The 26,255-nt window shown below is 39.7% G+C and overlaps 1 protein-coding gene across 2 annotated transcripts in view; it reads left to right on the forward strand.

Annotated features, from left to right (window-relative positions):
* SUCLG2 (succinate-CoA ligase GDP-forming subunit beta) overlaps positions 1 to 26,255 on the forward strand; it is a 255,537-nt gene that overhangs the window by 53,319 nt on the left and 175,963 nt on the right. For both annotated transcript variants that reach the window (XM_024747042.1, XM_024747043.1), the window contains exon 2: positions 7,547 to 7,688. In XM_024747042.1, coding sequence (XP_024602810.1) covers positions 7,547 to 7,688 — 142 coding nt within the window. The remainder of the gene's footprint in view (positions 1 to 7,546; positions 7,689 to 26,255) is intronic.

The following is a 26,255-nucleotide window of genomic DNA, read 5'->3' on the forward strand; positions in this document are numbered from 1 at the left end:
CCTCAGTGTCTCCTTGTCACCCTTTTCTCCTGCTTTGTATTTCTGTATTAAATAACAGTAGCTAACCTTTTTTTGGGTAGTTATTATATGCTGGGCGCTGTTCTAATTGACTTGTACTTAATCCTCACAGCATCCTATGAGGATGGGCCTGTTAGTTTCCTCCCTTGTAAATGATGAAACTCATTTCAGCTATTTCTCTCATCCTTAGAGGGTAGCTTCCCTCTGTACCCCTGTTAGAGCTTAGGGACTCCGCCACAGGGGCCTCATTAATTGGTTAATTAATTTCTTTACAGTGTGCAAAATGGGGATAGTGTAAATGGCAAGTGGCCAGCTCGACAAAAAGGGTGCTATATTTTCAAAGATTACCCATATGAAGGCTCCACACGAAGGCCCCACACTTTAGCCTGAACACACGTAAAATATAACAGAGTCTCGGTACTCACATTCCTGCTCTTTCTTCCAAGTCTGACTTTATTCTTTCCTTTCCACAGGCTTAGGTTTCTAATCATGATGCTGCTTTTCTTTATCTGTCTCTTCAGCATGTTTCCTTTGTGAAGCAGGAGTTGACGTGCTGGTGTTTTCATATTAAGGGCTAAACAGAAAAGTGCTGTTACTATTATTGTTGTTATCTTCCTCTTATAAACGAGATTCTACTTAATCTCTTTTCCAGGGCAACAGTGCAGTGGCTTCTTTATCAGTGCCTGTTTTAAGCAGGCAGGCCTTTTATTTTATGGTACTCATATTGAGACACATCGAGTTATATCTGTCTTTTCATTTGCACCAACACGTTTATTTGAAGCCTAGTATTTCCTAGGTAATGTGACTAAGGTAGATTTATGGGTGCTAATTTGCATACAGAATAACATTGGCAAAAACTAAAATATAACAAACACATACCAACTCTTGGCATGCCACTGCCCCACCGAGCATCTGCCTTCCCTGCCTGTAACGAGAGGGAAATATATTTTCCTCTGAGTTTACAGCTAATTCCTTGTTTGTATTCCACTGTCGTCAATGCTGTTGAGAGCTCAAAATGAGGTTTAAGAGCCTCTTCCTATCTAACAGCAGGAGTTTATATTAGAGGTGATAGTTCTGTGTAACAGAGAAGGCACCCTGATTTCACACCACAGTTGAAGAACCCCTGCTACATTTAAGTGCGGGTGCAAGCCCTTCATTTTCTAGGCAAGTTAATAGACTCGAGGCTTTGCATTTGGGTTAAAGCTTAGGTTTGATGACTTCTTCTCAGTGTTGTTTCTGAGTAAATTGATTTTCATTCCACAAATAATAAATGTTTTTTTCTATAATTTTTTATTTGTTTGTTTAAAATTATAGATTAGGTTAAATCATCCTTTGATCACCATGTTCCTGGTCTGCCCTCCTCAGATTTACTGGCATTAAGTTTGGTGAACTTCATCTGGCCCTTTTCCTATACATTCACTTACTCATATGTCTATCCTTTGAAGATACAGAATATTGCTTTGTGTGTGGACACGTGTGTCTGAAATATAAATATTATTCTACTTTATATACTGAAAGAAACTTGCCATTTTCTTCCAGTAACGTGTCTTGGAGAATGGTCAGTGTTAGGCGTCCATACTTAGCAGGCTAGACTAGTCAGTGAAGAAGTTATTCTTGAGATCTCAGTGGTCTGTTGACCACTGAGGTTTATTATTATTAAATCAAAGGTTTCTTTCTTTCTTTTTTTTTAAAAAATTATTTATTTATTTATTTTTGGTTTCATTGGGTCTTTGTTGCTGCGTGCCGGCTTTCTCTAGTTGTGGCTCACGGGGGCTACTCTTCGTTGCAGTGGCTTCTCTTGTTGCGGAGCACAGGCTCTAGCCATGCAGGCTTCAGTAGTTGTGGCTCGTGGGCTCTGGAGCGCAGGCTCAGTAGTTGTGGCGCGCGGGCTTAGTTGCTCCGTGGCATGTGGGGTCTTCCCGGAGCAGGGCTCAAACCCATGTCCCCTGGATTGGCAGGCAGATTCTTAACCACTACACCACCAGGGAAGTCTTTCTTGTTCATGTAAATGTGTGACTCCAAGGCAAGGGTCCTCCATGTAGTAACTTGATAATCCATGCTGTTTCAACCCTCTGACTCCACCGTCTCCACATGTGGCTTCCAGGTCCTTGCAGCCACCGGAAAAGGGCGCTGGAGGGTTGCTGGAAAGTTTTGGCACGCTAGGTGCAAGAGAGCTGAGAATGGAGGGGAACACGTGGATAGTGGTGCTAGTCTGTTGCCACAGGAGTGTTCAGTGCTTCATATAGCTTGAATATATTGTGGTTTAATTAGCTGGTCTCCTATTTGATGGGCATTTAGGTCACTTCCAACTTTCCCCTTTATTATGTACAACACTACACAGAAGAGCCTTATGTGTATCCCGGGTACACATGTGACTGTTTTGCTAGTTTAAACACTCAAGAAGTAGACTTCACAGTTCAGAGGATGTGGGTGTTCTGGTTACCATCAGTGCTGTCACATTGTTTTTGAAGGTGGTCATACTGGTGTTTGATTTGCATGGTTAGTGTATGAGAGAGAAATACCTTCACCAGTGACATTATCAAACATTCATTTTTTCCCCCTATCCAATGGCAGCTTTGTTCCTTTTGGCAAAATGGCTTCTCATTTTTGTTTTAATTTCTATTTTCCTGGTTATTAGTGAGTTTTTGATTCTCTCTCAGACTCTGTTATGCTGCCTGAGTGAAGCAGGACTGTGGAAAGTCAGGCTGAAGAAAGGCAGGGAGTGCAGAGAGCCAGTGGGCAGATGTGGCTCACACGTTCTCCCTTTGGGGGCACTCAGCTCAATAGCATTTCTTTCTATACTCCCTTGATCAATTTCTTTTCCCTTCCATGGCGATATTTCAGTACTCTTTACACCTCTGATTTTAAAACTGCGGGGTGAAGGACCCTTTCTCAGTCGTGTCATTTTTTTCTGTGGAGCTGTCTAATTTTGTGTTTTGAGTTTTCTTGTGAATTTTTCCCTGCTTAGTCATTGTCTTTTTATCTCTTGGTTCTCTTTGTCCTTTCCCTCATTTTTCATTCTTTTTCTTCTGTCTCTGCTCCCTTGTTCCCATTGGCTGTTAAATCTTTATGTGCTGCTTTTCTTTTAAGTTGTATTTTCCCCTTCCCCTCCAAGCTTAGAAATGCTTGCTCTGTCAAAGAAACATGGAAGGGAAGGGAGCAATGGAAAGGTCTGCACAAATCTAGAAGTAACCAAACCCAGGGGCCCACCCCCTGCAGCTGTTTTGAGAACACGATGCTGTTCCTGATATGGTCACTTTGCCAAAATCTGTATGAAAAAAGGAAAGAACATTGGAATTAGTCCATTTCTCATTCTGCCTCTGGCTCACTGTAGGATCCCTAGGCATGTTACTTCTCATCTTTAGGCCTCAAGTTCTCTGACTCTAAAATGAGGAGGTTGGATCCCAGTAGTCTTTCTATACCTTGGAACCCCAGTATATGAAACATGTGACTTCCTGGGAAACTGCTGCAGATTAAGAGTCCAAAGTCACCTTTATAATCGCCCACTGCCATTCCTCTTCCCCTGCGATGTCTTGAAGGGGCGCCTTCAAAATCTGTGGAGCAACAGGTCATTTAATAGGAGTTAACAGGGAAGATAATTCATGACAAAAGTATTAGAACAATTAGAATCCATACAGGGCTGGGGAGGCAACCCAGAGACTGGCAACATTAGGAACCTTCTACCAGCCTGAGGAGTGGAAGGAGTGGAAGGGGGTGGTGTTGGCAGAGTCCAGGCCAGCTTGTGGGCGCAGGAGTCACGGTGGCGAGACAGCAAGAGCTGGAGTTATGGAAGGAAGGGCTGTCTGGAGGGACCTGAGGCTTCAGAGGAGATGCAGTCACTGTTGGAGTGGCCACCTGACTTAGAAAGAGGAAGCCGAAGCCTGGTATCTTCTTCTCACTGTCCTATCTCCAAACAGTCTCAAATTTAGGCAGGAGCCAGTTGCAAAGAACACAGTTTGAAGGCAAGCAGGCAAATGACTGGCAGAAACAACTGAAAGGCACTGGGTCAGATGATCTTTAAACTCTCTTCCATTACATTCCAGAGTTCATAGATTCCCTGTAAGATTCCTGACTTCTGCAGTGAAGATATTAGTCTAGGGTTTTAACAGGTCGCTCTACCTAGGAATTGGAATAAACTACTACTTCTACCATTTTAGAGTCTTGGGACAGCACCTGCTCACATCTCCACTTCCCTCCCTCCCAAAGCCTGGAGCAGCTGCATTTTTCCTTACGTGCGCTGTGCCAGCATTTCATGAGAATCCTATTCCTGGTAGATTTTTGACCTTTTGAAGACAGCAATATGATCTTGCTCATGCCAGTCTCAGTATTTATCACCGAGAGGCCTCTGGGAATGTGGAGCCAGAGTACAAACGGAGGGAATCAGTAGTATTACAGTCGAAGCTTTGCAGTTTTACAGTCACCTGTGATAGTGGGCCAGTGACTAACCTTCAGCCTGGGTTTCCTAAACGGTAAGATGGTTTTATTAGGACAGACTAGGTGCTATAGATGGGCTAGGTTCTGCAGCAGCAACAAATGATCCCCAGAATCTCAATGGCTAAAAGTCCACAAAGGTTTATTTTTCACTGCACATTCATTGTGATTTACCTGGGGATGTTCAGTCCTCACTTTTAACCCCTGGCTCATAGATCAGCTACCATCTTGAATATTGCCAATCCCCAGGTCGAGAGAGAGAGTGTTTGGGTGGGTGGGAGGGTTGACAATCAAATGTTGGGCCTAACATATCACGCACCATGTGTACTCATGGCCTGATTAGCTGGAACTAGTTACATGGCCTCACCTAACTTCAGCTAAGGCGAAGAAGTACCTGGAAGGAGGACAGTTAGGAATATTTGTTAGTTTTCATTAATGATAGTTACAGAGAAAGATAATAATACTTCTCATGATTTTTGGGCCGTTAGATAATATAAATACTGATTGTAATAGCTAACCTGTAGGAGATGCTCCGTCAGTAATAGGTAACTGTTGTTGTTATTATTCAGCAGCATGCTTTACACCATCCTTCTACTTAGTAACTGCTCTTATTTTTTCTTCCCCATGAAAATGCAGAAGTAGAGTTAACTTGTTCCTGTCTAGACATATCACAAATTCATAATTAATGAAGTTGAGTTAATGAAGTTTTAGATCCAGTCAGGGACCCTACTCTTCCAAGTTTAGGATGGACAACTATAGGTAGTTATTCTGTAAAACGATCACTTTGTGGAGTGATAGCTTGAGTATCAGCAGTGGCTTTGGAACTATGTTCACTGTGTTGGTTTTCAGTTGAAGAGCCACAGACTCTAAGCAGCTTTTCATTTTGAGTCAATGCAGAAACAGTCAATATGTATTATATGTCTATGAAGCTGGTCTCTGGATCAATTGCAATTAGTTTGCAGCAGGTTGCATTAACATATCTAAAATTAATCCAGTGAGCGTTCTGATGAAAAGAAATTGACCATGACCACACTATGGCTGTTTTTAGTCTCTCTCAAATGTCCTTTTCAAACAGTATTTCTTTTTTTCTTCTGTTAATGGCTTTAAATTGGTACGTCAACATAAACTTCATCTATTGATCCTTCCCCATTGGCCTTTTAAAAGTGGTCCCAGAATATGGCACATATCATGTTCAGTCTCTTCTTTCTTTAGGGGGCTTTTACTAAATGCCTCAAACTGAATTTTTTCTCGGCATGTTACATGAGCTGCTATTAAGACTACTAAATTGACGAGTACATTCATTTTTGAATTGTTGTGTTTTTCAAATTACTAATATTTCATCAAGACTTAAAAATTCAGAAATAAGAGTAACAAATCATATACAGTTAACAAATTATCTACAGTAAACAGTTGTGAGCACTGCTTGTCTGACAGTTTATTTTTATCTTAGCATTATCTGTTTCTAAAGAAGAAGTGCAAGCAACTTCAATTTTAATAACATCATTACCAATATTTATAAGGATGGAACAAAGACAGAGCTTGAGGCTTGATCATGTTGAAATTTGAATTTTTTTACAAGTGTGTGTAAATTATGTTTATTTTAGATCTGAAGGACTTTTACTTTTTTTAGAGAAAGTCAGTTTCTGGAAATGAAAAGTTATCTATATCGGGACAAAAAAGACAAAAGGCAGGATTTATTTATTTGGCTATCTAGCTGGTAATTTTTTAGTATCTTCTGTATGCCAAGCACTATCACATTCTTCATAAAGACACAAAGAAGTTGAAGGCACACTCTGTCCTTGAGTAGAACCCAGTCTTGCTCTAAGGTTCTGGAGCCTCTTTGGAATGCCTCTCTTCTAAAAGAGCTTCATGAGTGCGTTGTAGCTTGGAGATGCCAGAAGAACATGCCATTTTTAAGGACACATTAAAGGTCCTGAAAGCTAGTGGTTCCATGTGGTAAAGCCCTGTGGGCCTCAGTTTATGGTCTGCATGATACTGCTCAGACATCCACTGAGGTCCTTGACTGAAGCCGCTAGGAGGTATGTCAGGTGATCTTCCACCACCAGTATTGTGAGCCAGTTGTGTGATTGATTTTTTGGTTGGTTTGTGCATTAATGGCATCGTTATCTTACCTCTAGTGAACTGTGGTTCCTCTGCATCATAACTCATGGATAGAAATGAAACTAAGTGTATTTATTTTTTTCTTTTTTTCTTTTAAAAACAAGGCTTATGGATTTGATAGGGAATGCCGATCTTATTCTAAAGCATGAGAAGAATTTATTTGTTCATGTCACTCCATCCTTTGATTATTTTCTTCCAGCACAAATATAAACTAATTGATTAGTGCATATTGGAAAGCCACTTTCACATGATTCTTACGCAGAGTTACTTTAATACACAAATTGCAGTTTTTAGGAACTAGTAGTTTCATTAATGGTGACTTTTTCAGGTTACTGTACTCAACTTTAGTGTGTGAAAGAGATAATCTCATTAAACACATAATGACTGTACCTAGAGTCCATTAAAAACCACAACAAAGAAGTGGATTAGTCTGTGGCCCATTGACCTCAAAGAGTTGAAACAAATTTCCTGAGATACCTTATGATGATTCATGCTGTGTGTACAGTTATTAAAATAATGCTTTGAGCTTTGTTTGGAGTGGAGATGGGAGAAAGCATATGCTATATAACAGAGTCCTTAACATTTTTAAAAGTAACTTTTTACTGAAGTCCTTATAGACTCACAGGGAGCTGCAAAAATAGTGCAAGAGTACACAGGTGTACTCTTCCCCCAGCGTCCCCTAGTGTTGACATCTTACATGGTTTGAGTACAGTATCAAAACCAGGAAATTGACCTTGGTACATTCCTGTTAACTAAATTACAGACCTTATTCATTCAGGGGTGTGTGTAGTTGTCCTTAACATTTTTGATTAGAAAAACAAGCATGAAGAATTCATTATAGATTTTTTTTTCTTTTGCCTCCAAAATCTCTGTTGCTGATTGCCTTCTGAGGGTACCTGTAAGACTGGCCCTATAAGTTGACTGTTATTTTTCATGCTGTTGTAAGTCTCCTTATCTCTCTCCCCAATTTCTCTAGGTGGTTCAGTTAACCCCCAGAAGATGGTTGAACCTGCACGAATACCAGAGCAAGAAACTAATGTCTGACAACGGAGTGAAAGTTCAAAGATTCTTTGTAGCAGACACTGACAATGAAGCTCTGGAGGCTGCTAAGAGACTAAGTAAGCTAATTCATAGTAGATGAAGTACGCTTGGCCAAATTAGTGAATTCACAGGTAGTGGTTTCCCACTAGTTAAATTTCTTTGTCACCGGTTATACTAACAGTGACAGGTACAGTGTAGAACTTTGAGTTGCAAGGGCAAAATGCCCAATTAAGAAAACTTTATTCTGTTACATGAGATAGCAGCATATGGGGTGCCACTCTATGGTAATTTTTCCAAGTCTCTCAGTCACCGTTTCACCTAGTTCTCTTATCTGTGGTTTAGTGGCTGCAAGAAAATTGGTTGAAGAGTGTAAAGTGTCAGAGAGAAGCCCGTTGCAGGGTAAGTCAGGCAAGACAGTTGGCATCCTTTATTAAGCCTCTTAGAACATGCGGAAAGTTTCCTCTGAGCGACTGGAGGAGAGAAAGGGAAGAATGTGCATTTTGAAGTCCTTTTTTGTTTTTTTTACATCTTTACTGGAGTATAATTGCTTTACAATGGTGTGTTAGCTTCTGCTTTATAAGAAAGTGAATCAGTTATACATATACATATGTTCCCATATCTCTTCCCTCTTGCGTCTCCCTCCCTCCCACCCTCCCCATCCTACCCCTCCAGGCGGTCGCAAAGCACCAAGCTGATCTCCCTGTGCTATGCAGCTGCTTCTGCTGACTTTGGTTCAGTGTTTTGCCCTTTCATTTATCAGCTCTGTAACTTTGCGTAAGTACCTTTTCTTTTCTGTGCCTCAGTTTCCTTGTCTGTAAATCAGTGCTAATGTGTTTACCTCCCAAAGCTATTTAGAGCCTTTAAGGGAGACTGCACACTGGTACATGGTAGAAAATCTAATCAGTTTCCCTAGTTATAGATTGAGAAATTAGGACTCAGATTTTGCTGTTTTTCAGTGAATATTCCTCCTTTTGCCATATAGACTCTCTCGTTGTCAGTCTGGATTAGCATTGTCCATTAGAAATGTAATGTGAGCCACACAAGTATTTTAAAATTTTCTAAATCACCTTAATAAAAATAAAAAGAAACAGGTGAAATAAATTTTAATAATATATTTTGTTTACCCCAGTATATCCAAAATATTATCATTTCAAAATGTAATTAATATAAAACAATTTTCAAGGAGTTATTTTATATTCTATTTTTGTGCTAATGCTCACAAATCTGATTTATATATTACATCACCAGGACATCTCATTTCACAGTAGCCACATTTCAGGTGTTCGAAAGACACATGCTGTCTTGTGGCTACCCTGTCGGACAGTGCAGATCTGGACTCTAGAAGGATGTGCATGTGCATTCTTTGCCTGCAATCTTGGAGAGCAGTTGTTTGCCATTAAAAAAGAAAGCATAGACCATCTGCTCACTGGCCTTTCCCAGGCAGCTGTAGCAAAGTTTGAGAGTGCTCTGTATTTCACTTTTCCAATTTTCTGTACTCTTTTTAAGAGTAGGCGATGAGGTGCTTTGGTTAGTAATTGTTCTTTTATCTCCCTTTCAGAGTTCCCCCTGGTGCTTATACACCAGATCCTTTCTGTTATTTCAGTTGAAATGTATATTTATTTTTTCTTTCAACAAATAGTTATTGTCAACCACGTGTTTTAGGCCTGGTGGATGCAGCTGTGGAAGATGAGCAAGCCCTTTTTCTTCTTCAAAGTTACATTCTAGAAAGGAACAAATTTGTAATTTTCAGATGCTAAATGTAGAAATTGAGAGTCTATCTATCTATCTATATATATATATTTTTATTTTTTTTTTTTGCGGTTCGCGGGCCTCTCACTGTCGTGGCCTCTCCTGTTGCGGAGCACAGGCTCCGGATGCACAGGCCCAGCAGCCATGGCTCACGGGACCAGCCGCTACGCGGCATGTGGGATCCTCCCGGACCGGGGCATGAACCCGCGTCCCCTGCATCGGCAGGCGGACTCTCAACCACTGCGCCACCAGGGAAGCCCGAGAGCAGTCTATATTTTAAGAAATGAAAATTGGTTTTATTCTCAAGAACTATCAAAATTGGTTTTTATGGTTTAAAAAAAAAACAGTAAAATTAGACTTAAACCTGGATGAGAGTTCCGCAGTGAACTGTGGTAATAGACTCAGTAAAGGTTAGTATTCTAACATCATTACATGAAAGGATCGTTTTTGTTTTATACTCCTCTGGTTTGGAGATTGGGTAATGAGAGCAAGAAGTGTGGAGTTCAGGTTGGTCTTTGGTCCTCATTTTCCCTATTATTTTCTTAAATGTGCTGACACACTAGTAGTCCAGGTCTAAGGATCCTTCTTAAGGGAATTCTGGAAGCCAGCTGCTTACCCCCCACCCGCCTTAAGTGGAGCATGGCTAAGAGAATTTACCATTCAGATTTTCAAAGAGATTTGGACTTAACTGGACTAATTGGCGTCTTAGTCATGGATTTGTTTTATAAGCATTTATTTAGCCACCACTTTGTGGGTGGGAATTGTAGACTGTGTTTGTCAGACAGGATTTTTGCTCTGGAAGAATTAGCAAGGTGATATTTATATGCCAAGGCAGGGTGGACAGAGGGGAAGAGATAGGCAGTGAAGCAAGTTTAAATAAAAGAAAGTTAAATTAAAAAATGAAAATCAACTTTTAAAAAAGACATGTTGGTTCCTGAGGAGTGGTTTTTAAGGAGAATGAAACTGGATTGAGAATGATGTGGCTGCACGTGTGCCTTGGCCCGTGCATACCTGTGATCATCCTTTAGATGGGGTGGCCCTGGGAAGGCCTCGCTGTGATCCTCTTAGAGCTAAAAGAGCATTTAGAGAACTAATCCGAGCACCTCATTTTCTGAATGAATGTAATCCTCCTCTTACTCAGTAAGTCGTTTTGGGAGAAGGAAGATGTCTGATTTTTGTTGTTGAGTAGACAGTTTTGGTCACGGGAAATTTACAGTACTGGAGAAGGAGATGGTACCAAGTCTAGTTGGTTAAACATGAAACAAGTTGATAGTAAATATGAAAGGAGGTATGCACATCATTGAGATTGCTTGGAGTGAGCAAAACGAAAAGAAGCTGGCGAAACTTCACCCTGTTTACGTTCTTGTCTCTGTAAGATTGACAAAACCAACAGCACAATTGGGAGTTTTACCAAGGAGATTTGAGGTTAAGGTTGAAGCTGGATCACACATATGTCTTTCTGACTGTCCTGAAAATGGGACTTCCACTTTATAATTACAGTATTTTAATGGGAAAAAGTTACATAGAAGAATAATATGTGTAACGTGCAGTAAGTGCTATATAAGATTTTATTGTTGTCATCGTCGGCAGCAGCAGCATATAATTCCAAAGGGTTCACTGCTGTCATGATGCAAATTCACAGACAAATCAGAGACATCTCATAATGAGTATTCTGTCGATTGTATGTTCGGAGAGTTCACATTATACTTTGCAAAGTTTGTAAATGATTGAAATGTATTTGTTTACCTTTCTACTTTATTGATATTTGAATATGTCTTGAAATAAAATGACATTTTATAAAATATTTTGAAAATAAATACTGATATTAGCCATGCCTGTGATTTCCATTGTAATCTCTGTGTAGATCATCTTACAAATCTCTTTCTTTGTGTTTAAAGTCACATTGCTGGTTTTCTGTTTGCCATCCACTTAAGGGTATCTCTGTCTTTCCTGGCCCAGATGGAGCTTGTCATCTCTTGGTTGCTCCAAACTCCTTCTCCCACCCAGCTGAGATATCCCTGTGTCATCTTTAATGCTTCTCATGTCTATCATATTCAGTCATTTGCCAAAGCCTGCCATTTTTAGTGCAGCGTCATTGTTTTGCTAAAGCAACTAAACAGGCAAGATAAGGTTAAAAACTTGCCAAGGTTGTACAGCTAATAATTGACAAAGATGGGATTTCTACCCAGCCAGGTTGGATTTAATCTCTTCTCCAAGCATTTTTCCTCTTTGCTAACTTGATGATGTTCTTCTTGGGAGATTTTAATATGTGAGTCAGCATTTTTAAGATAGGAAATGCATATTAATAAGATTAGAAGATTGAATTAAAACTAGATGTGGCAGATTCTAAGGCACAATTTATAGAAACTGTAATCTGAAGATATTTTCTTAAGGATTCATTTTGTATCTCTTTGGGCAGTAGAACATTTGGCTGTGTAGTTATAGAAATCTTGTTAATTTGACCATTTGTTTCAAGTGGGTAATGCAAACCTTTTGTTTCTGAAACAATTCATAATGATAAGCTATTGAGCGAGATCCTCATTTTGTTGCACAGAAAATGAAGTTCTAAGGCACAATTTATAGAAACTGTGTAATCTGAAGATATTTTCTTAAGGATTCATTTTGTTGTGTCTCTTTGGGCAATAGAATGTTTGGCTGTGTAGTTATAGAAATCTTGTTAATTTGACCATTTGTTTCAAGTGGGTAATGCAAACCTTTTGTTTCTGAAACAATTCATAATGATAAGCTATTGAGCGAGATCCTCATTTTGTTGCACAGAAAATGAACTTACGTCTGATTGAGAGAGTAAATTTGGTTTGGTGAATTAAGTTTTTAATATATGGATAATATTCATTTCTGCAGCATTTTTTATGAGCTACCTTTTGTAATCACACTTTCAGGAAGGAGTTGTTTCCTTTGCGTATAATTTTCTCAGGAGATTTATTAATTATACGGATTTCTCCTGTATGGATTACATTTAATGTATACAGTCAGCAAATAATTACAGAATACCTATTGTGTGCATGACTAATTTTTATGTTGTGTTTTATTTCTCTTTAAAAATGAATGAAGGCTGGGCTTCCCTGGTGGCGCAGTGGTTGAGAGTCTGCCTGCCAATGCAGGGGACACGGGTTCGTGCCCCGGTCCGGGAAGATCCCACATGCCGCGGAGCGGCTGGGCCCGTGAGCCATGGCCGCTGGGCCTGCACGTCCGGAGCCTGTGCTCCGCAAAGGGAGAGGCCACGACAGTGAGAGGCCTGTGTACCGCAAAACAAAAAAACCAAAACAAACAAACAAAAAATGAATGAAGGCATAAGTCTTTCACATAACTCAAAAGGCCTGTCTCAAAGATGTGTATAAAAGCATAGACAAAACTTATCTAGGACCACCACTTTTTAGTTTTTGGAATCTCCACAGTTTATTAATTATTCCATTCATATTGATATGAGACTCTCAACATTTGATTAAGCAAGAAGATTGTATTTCAAAAACTCAGTTTTATTTCTTGTCGGGAAAGAAATTGAAGTGTGAATGGAGAAATTAATCTTTTCTCAGCTAATGACGTGCTTCCTAAAATGGAGATACGGAGCTTTTTATTGAACTCGGCCAGCTTTGGAGTGCTTTCAGCTACAACGTGTTTCCATTCGTCAATATGATGACTTATTCTTTTCGTTTTATATAATCACATCCTAAAGCCTGGTGAATTACTTACACCATTAAGGAGTTGTACTTTATATAAAAAGGGAACTGCTGCCCATTGACTACTGATTGACATGTACTGTAAATCCTGTAGGCAATTAAATGCATAGTAAGCCTCCTTGATTGTTGTGGCTTTGTCATATCACATTATGTGGTTAGGATCTTGCAAAAAGATCTTCTTATAACCTTTGTGTTGAGATGGTGGTCATTATTGTCTTACAATGATGGGTGAGGATAACACTGATTACTCTGTAGTAAATCTTCTTTTTACCACCATACCAGCTGTCCATTATTTTGAACCTGCAGTCAAGAATGCAATTGCAAGGTTGCTGACAAATGCGGGCCATCAGAGGTTGAAACAGTGTCTACTTTCTAGGAATTGTGGTGGTGACTCATCCAGACAGAAGGTGTTTATCGTAGGTCCTGAGACAAGTAAATGCCCAATAAATATTATTGTTACTCACAAAATTTTCATTTGCCCGTGTTTACTTACAAATGCTCCCTAAAAGAACACCTGAATTGACCTTAAAGGCTTTCCCTGACTATGTTTATTAAGAGCATCCCGTTCAACAAATTGTAACCTTTAATAATATTTCCTATTGAATATATTTTGCAAAGAGATTCACCCTTTTTTATAAAATGTTCTTTTCTCTTCTTCCTAAGTCTGCACATATAAATGGGCTTGCCTGGTCATCTCCCTAGAATTCCTCTTTGCTAGAATGTCTTTTCCTAATTGTCTTGTGCTGTTCACTGAATAGAAGTAGCAGGAGACCCATCAAGTGAAAGGTGAGATTAAGACAGGTTGTGGGCAGGCAGGCTTTATGGGAGTGAACATTTAGCTTCCTGTCAGTTTCCTTAGAAACAAATGAGAACAGGGCTTTGAAAGTCTATACCTCAACTTGAATTTTGGCTAAGGCAAGGATTAGTTCTTCTCACATTTTAACCAATAAAAATAATAGTGGTGGGATTTAACCTTTGGCCTCTTGCCATGTTTCTTGCCTCATGGTGAGCATTTTGTAAGTGTGATTTCATGTAATCCTCATTTAAACCAAAGGGGCTTTCCTTTTGGAACTGGTTCCAAATATCACCATATCCTGTGTGTCTATGATTGTGTATTCACGGTGACTAACATAAGTTTTATTCAGTCTTTTCAGTTTGTCATTTATGGACTTATTTATTAATTTTTTTAAAGGTACCTCATTATGAATGAACAAAGAAGTTATGTACATGGTCTCGTTTTCCAGGTCTTTCCTATGAATTATTTGTGCCTGAGGTCTTTGACTCACCCCAGTGTATATCGTGGTAGTTCTAAATCTACAGAAGATACCTTATGGGGTTATAAATGTAGAAAAGCTTTGCCTGGGGTAAGTAGGCTTAAAAGCTAGCTTCTTATTATCCATCTGTCTGGACATATTGGCCTTTTTAAAGAAATCTTAAACATAAACAGATAAATCTCTTTTGATTATCAAAGGAATATGCTTATTATTTTGATTTTGGAAAATACAGAAAAGCACAAAGAAGGAAAAACCTCCTATAATCCCATTACCCAGAGAGAACCTGCCTTAAGATCAACATATTTCCCTCCATTTTTCTTCTGCATTCATTCAGTCAGCAACATTTATTTCTGTGCACATATTTACATAAATATAATTGAGAGAGAATGTTTGTTTTTAACTCTGGGAAAATACTATGCATATAGTTTTGTGTCCTACTTTTCAAAGTCCATATAATCACATGAGCATTACCTAAATATTAAAAATGTTTTTCAGAAATATTATTGTAATGGTTGTATGGTAATCCCTAGATTGACTATATTATTTCCCACTGTGACTTACTTAGATTGTTTTTTCTGTTTTTGTATGTTAGGGAATTCTAGCTTATGTAACTTATAAACTGCCCAGTTCTCAGTAGCTTGATACAATAAGGAGTTCTTGGTCACATAAGAATCCAATATGGTGTTCTTGCTCTGCCTGTAAGTGGTGACTCACAGATCCTTCATCGTTTCACTCTGTCCTCTTCAACACATGTGTCTCAAAGTTGACCTGGGGATTGTGTTTGTTTCAGTCATGTAAGAGGGGAAAAGAGCATGGAGGATTGCGTGTGGAAGTTTTGCACATACTGCATCACTTCAGTTCACATTCTATTGGCTAAAATTCATCAGATGGTCACAGTGAACTGCAAGAGAGACTGGGAAATACAGTCTCAATGCATGCGTAGGAAGAAGAGGAAATGGGTTTGGTGATCCTGGTAGCAGTCTCTGTAGCTTTTAGAATTTGGGGGAACTTTGTCTCTGCTTCTTGGCTTAGAACGAGCATGGACTGTACAGTCCGAACATCATCCCAGGTCTCCTTTGGTTACTTAAGCCACAATTTACTTGACTATAAAATTGAGGCTAATAATACGTATGTCAAGGAATGATTCAGGTTAAAAAAAAAGACAAACATAGCACGTGCCTCATATAAACGAGGTGCTCGCCAATTTACCTCCCTTCTTTCCTTCCTTCTTTTTTGGCCTGAACTAAGTGAATGTTTCAAGCCATCATAAAAGACATATAGTAACAGCTATTAAAAACGTCAACAGCAGATAAAAAACAAACAATGCTCAGTGCTTTTGCAAATAACACTGGAGTGTTGAACTATATTTAGTGTACAGCTCGTCAGATGATTTGATAATGAATATATTACTCATATACTGTTGGTTGATATTTTCTAGGGAGATGGAGCTATGTGAAGTCAAAAGTTGCATAATTTTGAAAGAAAATGAAAACCGTTCTTTCTTTACATTGCAACAGAATAAATATTACCTAAGGAATTATGCTTTTTAAGAGGCTACGCTGTTCCCCAAGGTGGTTGTTACAGGAGTTGGCAATGTTTAACAGATGTTCATAAATAGTACTAAGGCTCCACTTGAGTTTTCTAGGTTACTTACAAAAAAGTCAGAAAGTGAACTGAAAATATTTTAAATATATATATTGCTTGATCTACTGTAGGATGGATGAAAACCAAATGAGTAAACAAGCTACCTCAATTATGTATCTTTTTCTCCTTTCATTCAACATGGAACAAGCTAAGGGATTTGTGAGTCTGTTATTTTTCTCAGATTAAATGTGGACCAAGTATTAGAATTTTTTTGTCTTTCTGAGCGCATATACCAGCCACTTCAGTATGCGAGGAAAGAAGTATATGGGATGTGGATAACAGGGGGGCAATAACAGTGCTAAAAGTATTTGATATGCAAAAATCAGACTGTTCCCAGAGTCTTCAGGTGCAAGGTGTAGCACTGAAAAACAACTTTACATAAATATATATTTTCTTTATAGATAACCTACATGTGTATCATAAACATGAGAAAAATCTTCATCCCTTCACTTTCTTATTGCTCAGAATCCCTTACTACTTTTCCCTGTTTGCGGATTCACAATTAGAAATTCCCTTCAATTCCTCGTTTACTGAGTGTTTTTTTTATAATGATAAAAAAATTGATGCCAAATAGTATCATGCATTTTCTGTACCTATTTAGAAAATCACTTTTTTTCTTTATAATTTATTAATTTATTGAATTAACATTGATTGAATTTTGAGCCGGACTTGCATTTTTGGAATGAACCTGCTTGGTCAAGGTATATGATCTTTTATTTATTATTGAATTCTGTAATAAATATTTTGTTTGGTATTTTTGTGTCTGTGTCTCTGAGGGCCGTTGGTCTCTACTTGTTTTTGTAAGGTCTCTCTGTGGCTTTGCTATTAGGATAATGTTGGCTGCATAAAATGAAAAAAAGAGCCAACCCACCCCTTGCCCCCTCCTCTGGCAACCACCAATTTGTTCTTTGTATCTTTGAGTATGGTTTTGTTTTTCCTTTTTTTAGATTCCATGTGTAAGTGAGATCATATGGTATTTGTCTTTTTCGGTCTGACTACTTCACTGAGCATAAGAACCTCAGGGTCGATGCATGTTGTCATAAATGACAGGATCTCCTTCTTTTTAATGGCTGAATAATATTCTGTTTTACATACATGTGTATGACATCACATATCCTTTATCTAGTCATCTGTCTGTGGACAATTAGGTTGTGTCCAAGTCTTGGCTGTTTAGTGCTGCAGTGAACATGGGGGTGCATATGTCTTTTCAAGTGAGTGTTTTTATTTCCTATGGGTAAATACCCAACAGTGGAATTGCTGGATCATATAGTGGTTCTATTTTCAACCGTTTGATGAACTTCCGTACTGTTTTTCATAGTGGCTGCACCAGTTTGCATTCCCGCCAGCAGTGCAGATGTTGTCATCCTATTGCTGTGGTTTTTGCTGTTATGGTGAATGGTGTGCACCACATCTGTGTGCGCGGGGTGGGGGCAGAGGCTGTCATTTAACTTGCGGTGTGTTGTTTCTCAGAAGGAGGAAGCACATGACTTATGAGACAGTTGTGGGCTGACCTCTCCACACAATACTCTTCATATAAGAAAGAGATTGTATGTGTTCCCATAAACCAGGACAGGTTTCAAGATTCATCTGGCATTTAACATTTTTTTAAGTGTCTCTAAGCGTAGATGACCATCCGTATTGGTTTGTCTGGATAGACTTAGATACATCTGTTGTTCAAGGACTATTATTAATAGCAATCACATTCACTCTCAAACTGTCTTCATTTAAACAATAAAGTACATGATCACCTTACTTGTAGAGGAACTTTAAGAATGACTCCTTGATAGCAGTGGTCCTTTACTGAAGCCTGTTTTATGGAATGGATTATGATGGTTTTAAGTATTACCCCATTAATTCATGCAGCTTTTAAATGAAGAATGAAGAGGAGATGAAAGGGCCTTCCTGATACTCTTAGGCAGCAGTCCCCAACCTTTTTGGCACCAGGGACTGGTTTTGTGGAAGACAGTTCTCCCACGGACCAGGACGGGGGATGGTTCAGGACGATTCAAGCACATTGCATTTACTGTGCACTTCATTTCTATTATTATTACATTGTAATATATAATGAAATAGTTATACAACTCGCCATAATGCTGACAGGAGGTGGAGCTCAGGCAGTAATGCGAGCGATGGAGGGTGGCTGTAAATACAGATGAAGCTTCGCTTGCTCGCCCGTCACTCACCTCCTGCCGTGCTGCCTCATACCAGTCCGTGGCCTGGGGGTTGGGGACCCCTGCTCTTAGGGATGACTTCAGGAAGCCAGCGTATAAACACAGGACAAAGCTTAGTTCTCCATTCCAGGGCCAAGGGAGCTTCCCATTCATCTTTGCTTTCCTGGTACCCAGAGCATAGTGTAGGTTCCATAAATGGTTACTGAATGGAAAAATTAGTAAGAGAACCAACACTCCAAGAAACCTTCCATCTAGGTTCACAGTTGCTAAGCAGGGCTTCTATGATGTACACACTCACTGGGTTTTCTCTTATGCCACTGGGTCATGTCCTTAAATTTGGCTTAGGGAGAAGGCAAAACTAAGGGAGCAGCAGCCCCATGGGCCATGGTGGAAAGGTGGGAGGTCATGACGGGAGATGTCAACCTGCCAGCTTTGCCTGCTGCCAGCTTTCTGGCAGAAATTAGTTTAGGATTTTCCTCAGGCTGGTCCTCCTGTCTAATGCCACTAAACAGCCTTGGCCAATATGTGGGGATGGTCAGGTCTTCTGATATTGCCAGGAGCAAGTCTGCTTAGACAAAGACAGCTTCACTTTCTGCCAGGTTCTCTCTGAGCTCTAGCAGGTCATGGTATTGATAGTCCCTATTTATATCACCCAGCTGTGCTTTCAGTTATAGCATCACTGGATGTTTGTTCATTTAAATTGAAAGGTACCTCAAGAATGCTCATTTCAGTGCCATTTTTTGTTACTTCATCTGCCTACTGATGGAAAAAAAAATAAATATTGTACAGTATTATACAGTAGCTTTCCATCCTTGCCATAGTGTTGTGTTTATTACCCTTGGATAAAATAAGAGAGTGGACTGTAAGGAAACCAAGGAAGGACTCAAAAAACACTTGTAATTTAAGTAATCTTTTCTGTGTGATGTTAATTCATTTAACAGTGATTGGGTGCCTCAAATGATTCAGACACTGAGGTTGGTTGGGCACAAGGATGACTAAGAATAGTTGGTGCGTCTAAGGTGTTCACTGCCTTGTAGAGAGACTGATGCATACCCCTAGGAATGCAGTGATGGTAGAAGCATGGCTTAATGTTATGGGCACAGAGGGGAAAGGTGTACCAATCCCATTGTGGATGCTGGACGATCAGGGACGACTTCCTAGAAGAGGTGAAAATTACATTTCCTTTTTGGCTCTTTATTAAATCTAATACATCTAATGAACAACTTTATTCTGACCCTAGAATGGAAACCTTGGCCTTATTTTTTTTCTCTTTGGTTCTGATGGAAATGATCTCTCAGAATGATTGGTGAGATATTGGTAATACTCGCTCTGAGGAGAGAAGCCATAACTTAGATCATTTTGTTATTTGTGTGTCAAGGTAGTTACTTGTAGGAAAGAGAGAAGTGTGCTGTCCAAGGGAAGTGTAGATGGCTGCCTTCTTAGGTAGGATTCTGTGGACAGTGCCCTAAGGGATACTACTTTGAGTAAACTCCAGACCTCTTCTTGCCTTTGTAGGTTGTGAAACTTTTGGGAACCCAATCAGAATTCATCGGACTGTAGAGGCTGGATACTAACCAACCAAATTTATGAGAATGATGTATAAACTAAAACCAAAAACAGAATGCTTTTCTTGCAACTGGAATGTCCATATCTGCCATCCTATTTGATGTCTTAGAAGGCAGACCTGTTGTTTTACCTTTACACAGGTTTTTCCCCTTCTCAAGCAGAAGAGTAAACTTCAACAGAAACTGAGACTTTCATTTACTCATGGACTCAGTAAATATTTATTGGATGCATGTGCTAGGTGGTAGAAAATACAACAGTTAACATTGTCTTGAGAACTCCATGTATGTTTAATAACTGCTGTTAAATGCTTTGCCTGGGTTTTCTCATTGCATCTTCATAAGACATTTCTGAGATATGTCATCATCCTCATTCCTAGTTTATAAAAGAATCCTCTCAGAGGCCCCAGGTGGTCCATATAGGTTAGACTCTGAGGTCGCACCTTCACTAACTGTACTGGTGGGCTTCACAAATTCCAGTCCAAATGAAGCACCTCTGAGTGACAGAAAAGCAAAGTCAAGGGCCCTTTACTTCTGAGCCCAAAGTCAAGGGACCAGGGCCTCTAGCATCGAGAGCCCTGTTCATAAGGTTGTTTGCCTTCACCCAGGGACTCTGATCCATCTTTTCACACCCTCTTGCTCCCTAAAGCTTCATGTAAAACACCCTAGACTGGGCAGGCCCCCACCAAAGCCCTCCCTTCCTGCTTGAGGCCAACCTGACATCCTATCTCCTGGGTTGATTTTATTAGTCAAAACTGTGAGGAGTGCTGGTGTGTCCACCTCCCCTGCCATGAATACTGTAAGCAGCACCCATTAGCTGAACAAGGAACTGGGTCTGTTGTGTTTCACATTACAAAGATATTCTCAATATAGAAACACATCCGCTGCCATGATTCAGTGCCTTTTAACTTCACAGTTGTTGGAGTTTAAAGGGGTCTTTTGTGAACACTGAAGTCCCTGAAGAAGGTGGACAGCTAAAATTTTCCAATAGGCCAATAGTATAATAGCTAATGATGGAGAATGGGCTACAGGTCTTTCATTGCTTCTGTTTTAACTTCTGTAGCTAAAAGGCTAAACAACTTTTTATTTGTTCAGCTTCCTTTGATTTAAGCAAAGTAGTTTTAGTGGTGGTGGAGGATTGTTAATAGGGGTTTGATAATGAGGTACTCTTTCATTTGGAAAATGTGATACAACTAAAGTCTTGTATAATTCTCTCTGGTTTTTATAAGCTTACGTCCAGCTAGCATTTCCCCCCCACACCCCATTAAATCCCTTTTGAACTTTTAATTTAAAAACTGTATCAGTGATGGATAAACATAATCTATAGTGCTACTATTGTATCGATTCTCACTTTCTCTTGTCAATAATAAAAATCTTTTACACTTCAGACCAGGAAGGTATCAGATTAACAGATTTTCTGAACCACTGGGCATCATTCAGTTGATATTCAGTAACTTATTTAGAAAATATTGAATATTTGAGCTTGGTGGGGATACAGAGTATAAACAGATCAACAAATTATTTACAGAATGTGAGAAGTGCTGTGACAGAGGTAAACAAGTGGTAAAATCATGGAAAACTTGGGATGGTCAAGAAAGTCTTTGTGGAGGTGATTTTAAGCTAACATGTAAGGATGAAAAGGAGCCAGTCATGAGAAGCACTGGCAGTAAGGTGTTCGAGGCAGAGGCAGCAGGTGGGGCTGAGATCGTGTATTAGAAACAGCGTTCTCAGTCTGAGAAACAGGAAGGAGACCAGTGAGATTGAAAGGCAGTGTGGTGAGAGGGAGATGAGAGCCCAGATCACGCAGGATTTTGTGGGCCAGGTAAGTATTTTGAATTTTATTCTAAGTGAAATGGGAAGCTACTGAAAGATTTTGATAAGAACCCACATCAATTTGGTATCACCTCAACAATGCTAGATGCCAAACCATCCCCAAGCTTCAGTGAGTCATTTGTTCTTGCTCAAACATCTGCATATTGGCTGATCCAGGGAGGTCTCACTGGGCTTGGCTATAAGCTACTGTTTGGGTCCAGTTCTGCTCCATGTTACTTTCATCCTCCCGGACCATCAGGCTAGCTGGGGCAAATCTTCAGGGAAATGGCCCAAATGCAAGAGATTGAGCCCAGCCTAGCATATTTCAAGCCTCTTTGCAATACCATCTGCTAACATCCTACTGGTTGAGCCCAAAGACAAATGACCAGGGTCTATAGTGGAGGGAAAGTCAGCGGGACATGGCAAAGGGTGTGAATCCAAAATGGGGCCAGTGATTCATTTGACCACAAGCAATGGCCTGATTTTTTCGATTTTATAAAAAGTTCACCAGTTGAATTAGGGCGAACGACTATCTTGATTGCCCAGGAATGAGTGGTTTCCTGGGCTACAGGTCTTTCAGTGCTAAAAGCAAAAAAGTCCCAGGCAAACTGGGGTGAGTTGGTTACCCTATTATGGATTGTCCAATGGTGAGTTGATTAGCAGGGCTGCAGGAGAAGTAGGGAAGAGGTAGGCTGTTATGATTATCCAAGTGAGAGAAGACAGTGGTTGAATGGTGAGGGTGGGAGAGGTGGATGTCTTAGGCAAATATTTTGAAGTTGGAGCTCATGAGTCTTGCTGATATATGGGATATGGTGGATGAAGAAAGGAGTTGAGGACATGTTAGACCAGTTGAATATAGTATTTGCTAGAGTACGGTGATCTGAGTAAGCTAAAGAGTAGAATAACAAATTTTAATAATTATTGCAAGAATATGATAACAAAATAGTACTTGCAAATGCATTCTATATTGTAGTCACACAGTATGGTATTTCTTTTGAAAACCACACCAAGGAAATGAGTGAAATAAGTGTAGAAGTTGCTATATATCAACCCAGTCTTATAATTAAACAAATTGTATCAGAAAAATGATTGCCACTAACAAAGGGAATCTTCCTAATAGCCTTCACTGGCTACCCCAGCTCATCACAGAACTTTACTCCTATAATGAGCAAACAGGCCATGGATATTGGAGAATGAATGTGTTCTCTTCATTTTGATTTGTCAGTGGCTCAACCCATCCTGATTTATAGTTTACATTGTAACACTATCTTGTGTGACAGTGTGCCTGGTGTGGTGGAAAGAATGTTTGAACAGGATTCAGAAGGTCTGAGTTTGAGTTGTGGCTTTCATATTCACCATTTTCTACTCTTTTTTTCTTTTTTTCTGTGGGGGCCACGCATTACATAGGATTGTGATTAGACAATGCCAGTTCCTTTTCCCCACCTGTCTAGTTTGATATCTTGAGTGATTAGGAGGACCGTTTCTCTAGAACATTCAGGGATGCTAGGTGAATTAACGTTGAGTTAATATCAGTTTTCATGTGGGCAGTGCCACTGAATACCTTTGTGATCCTGAGTAACTTGCTTGACATATTTGGACTCAGTTTGTCCTCTGTGAGCTGGGAATCACAATTTAAGGATGTTATGAGGATCACATGAGACATTGTGTATGAAGGAACTCTGTGAGGTCCTGTTGATAATATGTTCTTCCTTCTCCATCTCCAACTGGACAATCAGTTTCCAGGCCTGAATTCATATTGGCTTCTTTTTTTTTAATCTACTGTGCCTGTACCCTTAACATGTGGTGGTGATGAACACATATTTTTAGAAGGCATGGCAAATAAAGTATCTCCTTTCTCATAGTTCTTGATTCTACTACTTACCTCTGTGAAGCCAGACCTCCTGAATTTTTCTTACAGTTTTTTACATGAGGTCTTGGGCAAGTTACTTAACCTCTCTGTGCCTTAGGTTCCCCCTCTAAAGGACTAATGATATTTCTGATGTCAGAGACTTGTTGTCTCTTCTTTATGTTAATTGTAATAACTCATTTTGTTAACACAGTTAGATCAGCACATGGAAATTATAACTGTCCAGTAAGTGTTAGCTCCTTTATTATTATTGCTGTTACTATTTACAAGTAAGTTTCCTGCTGAATTTACTTGATTTGTAGACCTAAGAAGGTGATAGAACTATCTGGTTATATAGAAAATTGCAAAGCCTATGTCATTGTGAACTCTAAGGGGTACTTTGGAATAGATTTCCAATATTTATTTTTTGGTGATTTGTGATTTTTCTAGTGGTTAGTGTACCCCATTTGATGAGTTTAATGCATTGTGTAAAAGGGTTTTTGATCATCTAAAATGCAGGCTTTTTGAATCTCAGTCCACTGAAGTCTTATTTTGTTTTCCCTTGTCCTATATTGGACAGAGTCCATTTTAGCTTTTACTGCACTCTGGCCAGCTCTCTGCTCTTTTTAAGTATTTGGGTTTTTCTTTTTTGCCTTAGCTTCTTTATATGTTCTGTTTGTGCTCTTGATTTATTAAATCTCCAAGATCATCTCTCCTGTGGGATGGGAGGAGAGGCTTCTGGACAGACAGCCTCGGAGATCTAACACAGCCTCAAGGGTAGACTTCATGCTCAGTTCATTCCAGCAACTGATTAGAGATCAACAAATGCATAGCGCTAGTGTATATTATGTGCTTTTCCTGGAAAACAGATCTGTATTCAATGGGCTAAATAGTAGAAGAGGCATTTTTCAGTTGGCATGCCTTTGTAACTATAAATAACTATAAATAATTCTAGACGGTTTTTCCTTTAAAGAAAAATCTCTTAATATCTAAACTCATGGGCAGTCTGGTATATTTTTCCTTCTGGAAGGATGTGGAACTTTGAAGGATAGAGAAATAATTTTATGAATACTTAACACTTTGAAAAAATGAAATGAATAGCAAAACTCCATCTAGCTCAAAAGTTCCTTAAAGACCACAGTAGCTTTGAGACTGGCCATGGAAATTGTTATGGTCTTCACTTGGCTGGAATACATAGGGAGGCATGTTAAAAAGAACACAATACAAATATTATTAAATTACACTTTTTATAGATATTTATGTATGATCTCGTTTGTTCTTCAGATAATATAGGGGAGCCAGACAGGAATTATTTCTCTTTCTCCAGTGTGGAAACAGGCTCGGAGAGCTCAAGGGACTTGATCAAAGACTCACAGTGGCACGTAGGCCCACCCCCAACATTTGTAGGACCAAATAGAAACCCACATCCCATATGTTCAAAATATAAAATTATAAGTCAAGCTAACAGTCTATCAGATAGACTAACATATACCCAAAATGGAATAAAATGTCTTACCTAGACAAACATACCTTCATAATGACGTGGGAGGCTTGGCTTAAATTTCATATTCCTGGACTTTTTTTTTTTTTTTTTGGCCACGCCCTGTGGCTTTCGGGATGTTAGTTCCCTGACCAGGGATTGAACTGGGGCCCTCGGCAGTGAAAGTGTGGCATCCTAACCACTGGACCGCCAGGGAATTCCCCATATTCCTGGACTTTCTGGAGTTTCATGTAAGAATGTGCAGCATAGGGATTACCAGCGCCTGGCCTGTGGTGCCTCTTTTCACCCTGGCTCCATCCCATATTGTAAGATGCTTCATGTGCATTCATGCCCAGATCCATCCACCTCTCCTGCGAATAGCCACCCCACAAGCCTAAGGGTATACATAGCGGGTACCATGTTCTTCCCTTGGAAGGCCAGATCTTGAGAAGAGACCCGCACGAAGCCATTTGGGCACAGACTTCAAGGGGATAGACTCTGGGCATGTCCCCCTTGGTTTTATAGACTCCTTATCCCAACCTATCATTAAGTCTGGTTATGAGGCCAGTAGTGGGGTATCCAAGATACAGGTTGGATTCAAATGGATTGTTTGGCCACTTCAGTCACATTATTAGTTAATTTAGAGGAAAACAAAGTTTGTTCCTTCATTCAGTATGCATTTTTTATGTGCAGGTACTTGGGGCTGGAGATGTAGCTGTGAATAAGACGTCTATTCGGAAGAACTTTAAATTCTAGTGGGAGGGGATAGAAAACTGAACATGTAAATAATTATAAATAATGCCTGAAGGTTATCAGTGCCATCAAGAAAATAAGACAGTGAGCTAGTGATCTAAGGGGAGGGGAGGGGAGGGACCAATGGTCAAGGAAGGCTTCTCTGGAAGTGACATTTGCAGTGTGAATGCTGAACAGCTACAAGGAAATCTAGGGGAAGTGTTCCAAGCAGGAGGAATACGTGGCCCCAAGCTCGGAGGCTTCAGGGGACAGAAAGATCATCATGGAAGCTTGGGTGTAGTTGGTGGAGTGGAACGAAATGAGGTTGGGGAGAAAAAGGGTTCTAGGAGGTCACTGGGATGTTGTCAGCCCTGTAAGGGATTTGAATTTTTTTCCAGTAGGAGCCTTTGGATGATATTAAACAGGGCAGTGATAGTAGAACTTCCTGATGCAATTCACTACCTAACTGTTAACTCAAAGTGGCCTGTCAAACTTTTAATTATTTTTCCAATATTAAAGGAAGCCCACTGCCATACAAACCCCACCCCCCTCTTACAGTAGTTGAACATCACAGATATATTTTGTGGACATTTTGAAGACTTAAACATTGGTGCTCCTGGCAAATAATGTAAAAAAAGGCCATATATTTAGCTATCAAGTTTCGTGTCTTTTGCTA

This window comes from Neophocaena asiaeorientalis, unplaced genomic scaffold (assembly GCF_003031525.2).
Source record: "Neophocaena asiaeorientalis asiaeorientalis breed wild unplaced genomic scaffold, Neophocaena_asiaeorientalis_V1.1 scaffold130, whole genome shotgun sequence".
Classification (NCBI taxonomy): Eukaryota; Metazoa; Chordata; class Mammalia; order Artiodactyla; family Phocoenidae; genus Neophocaena; species Neophocaena asiaeorientalis.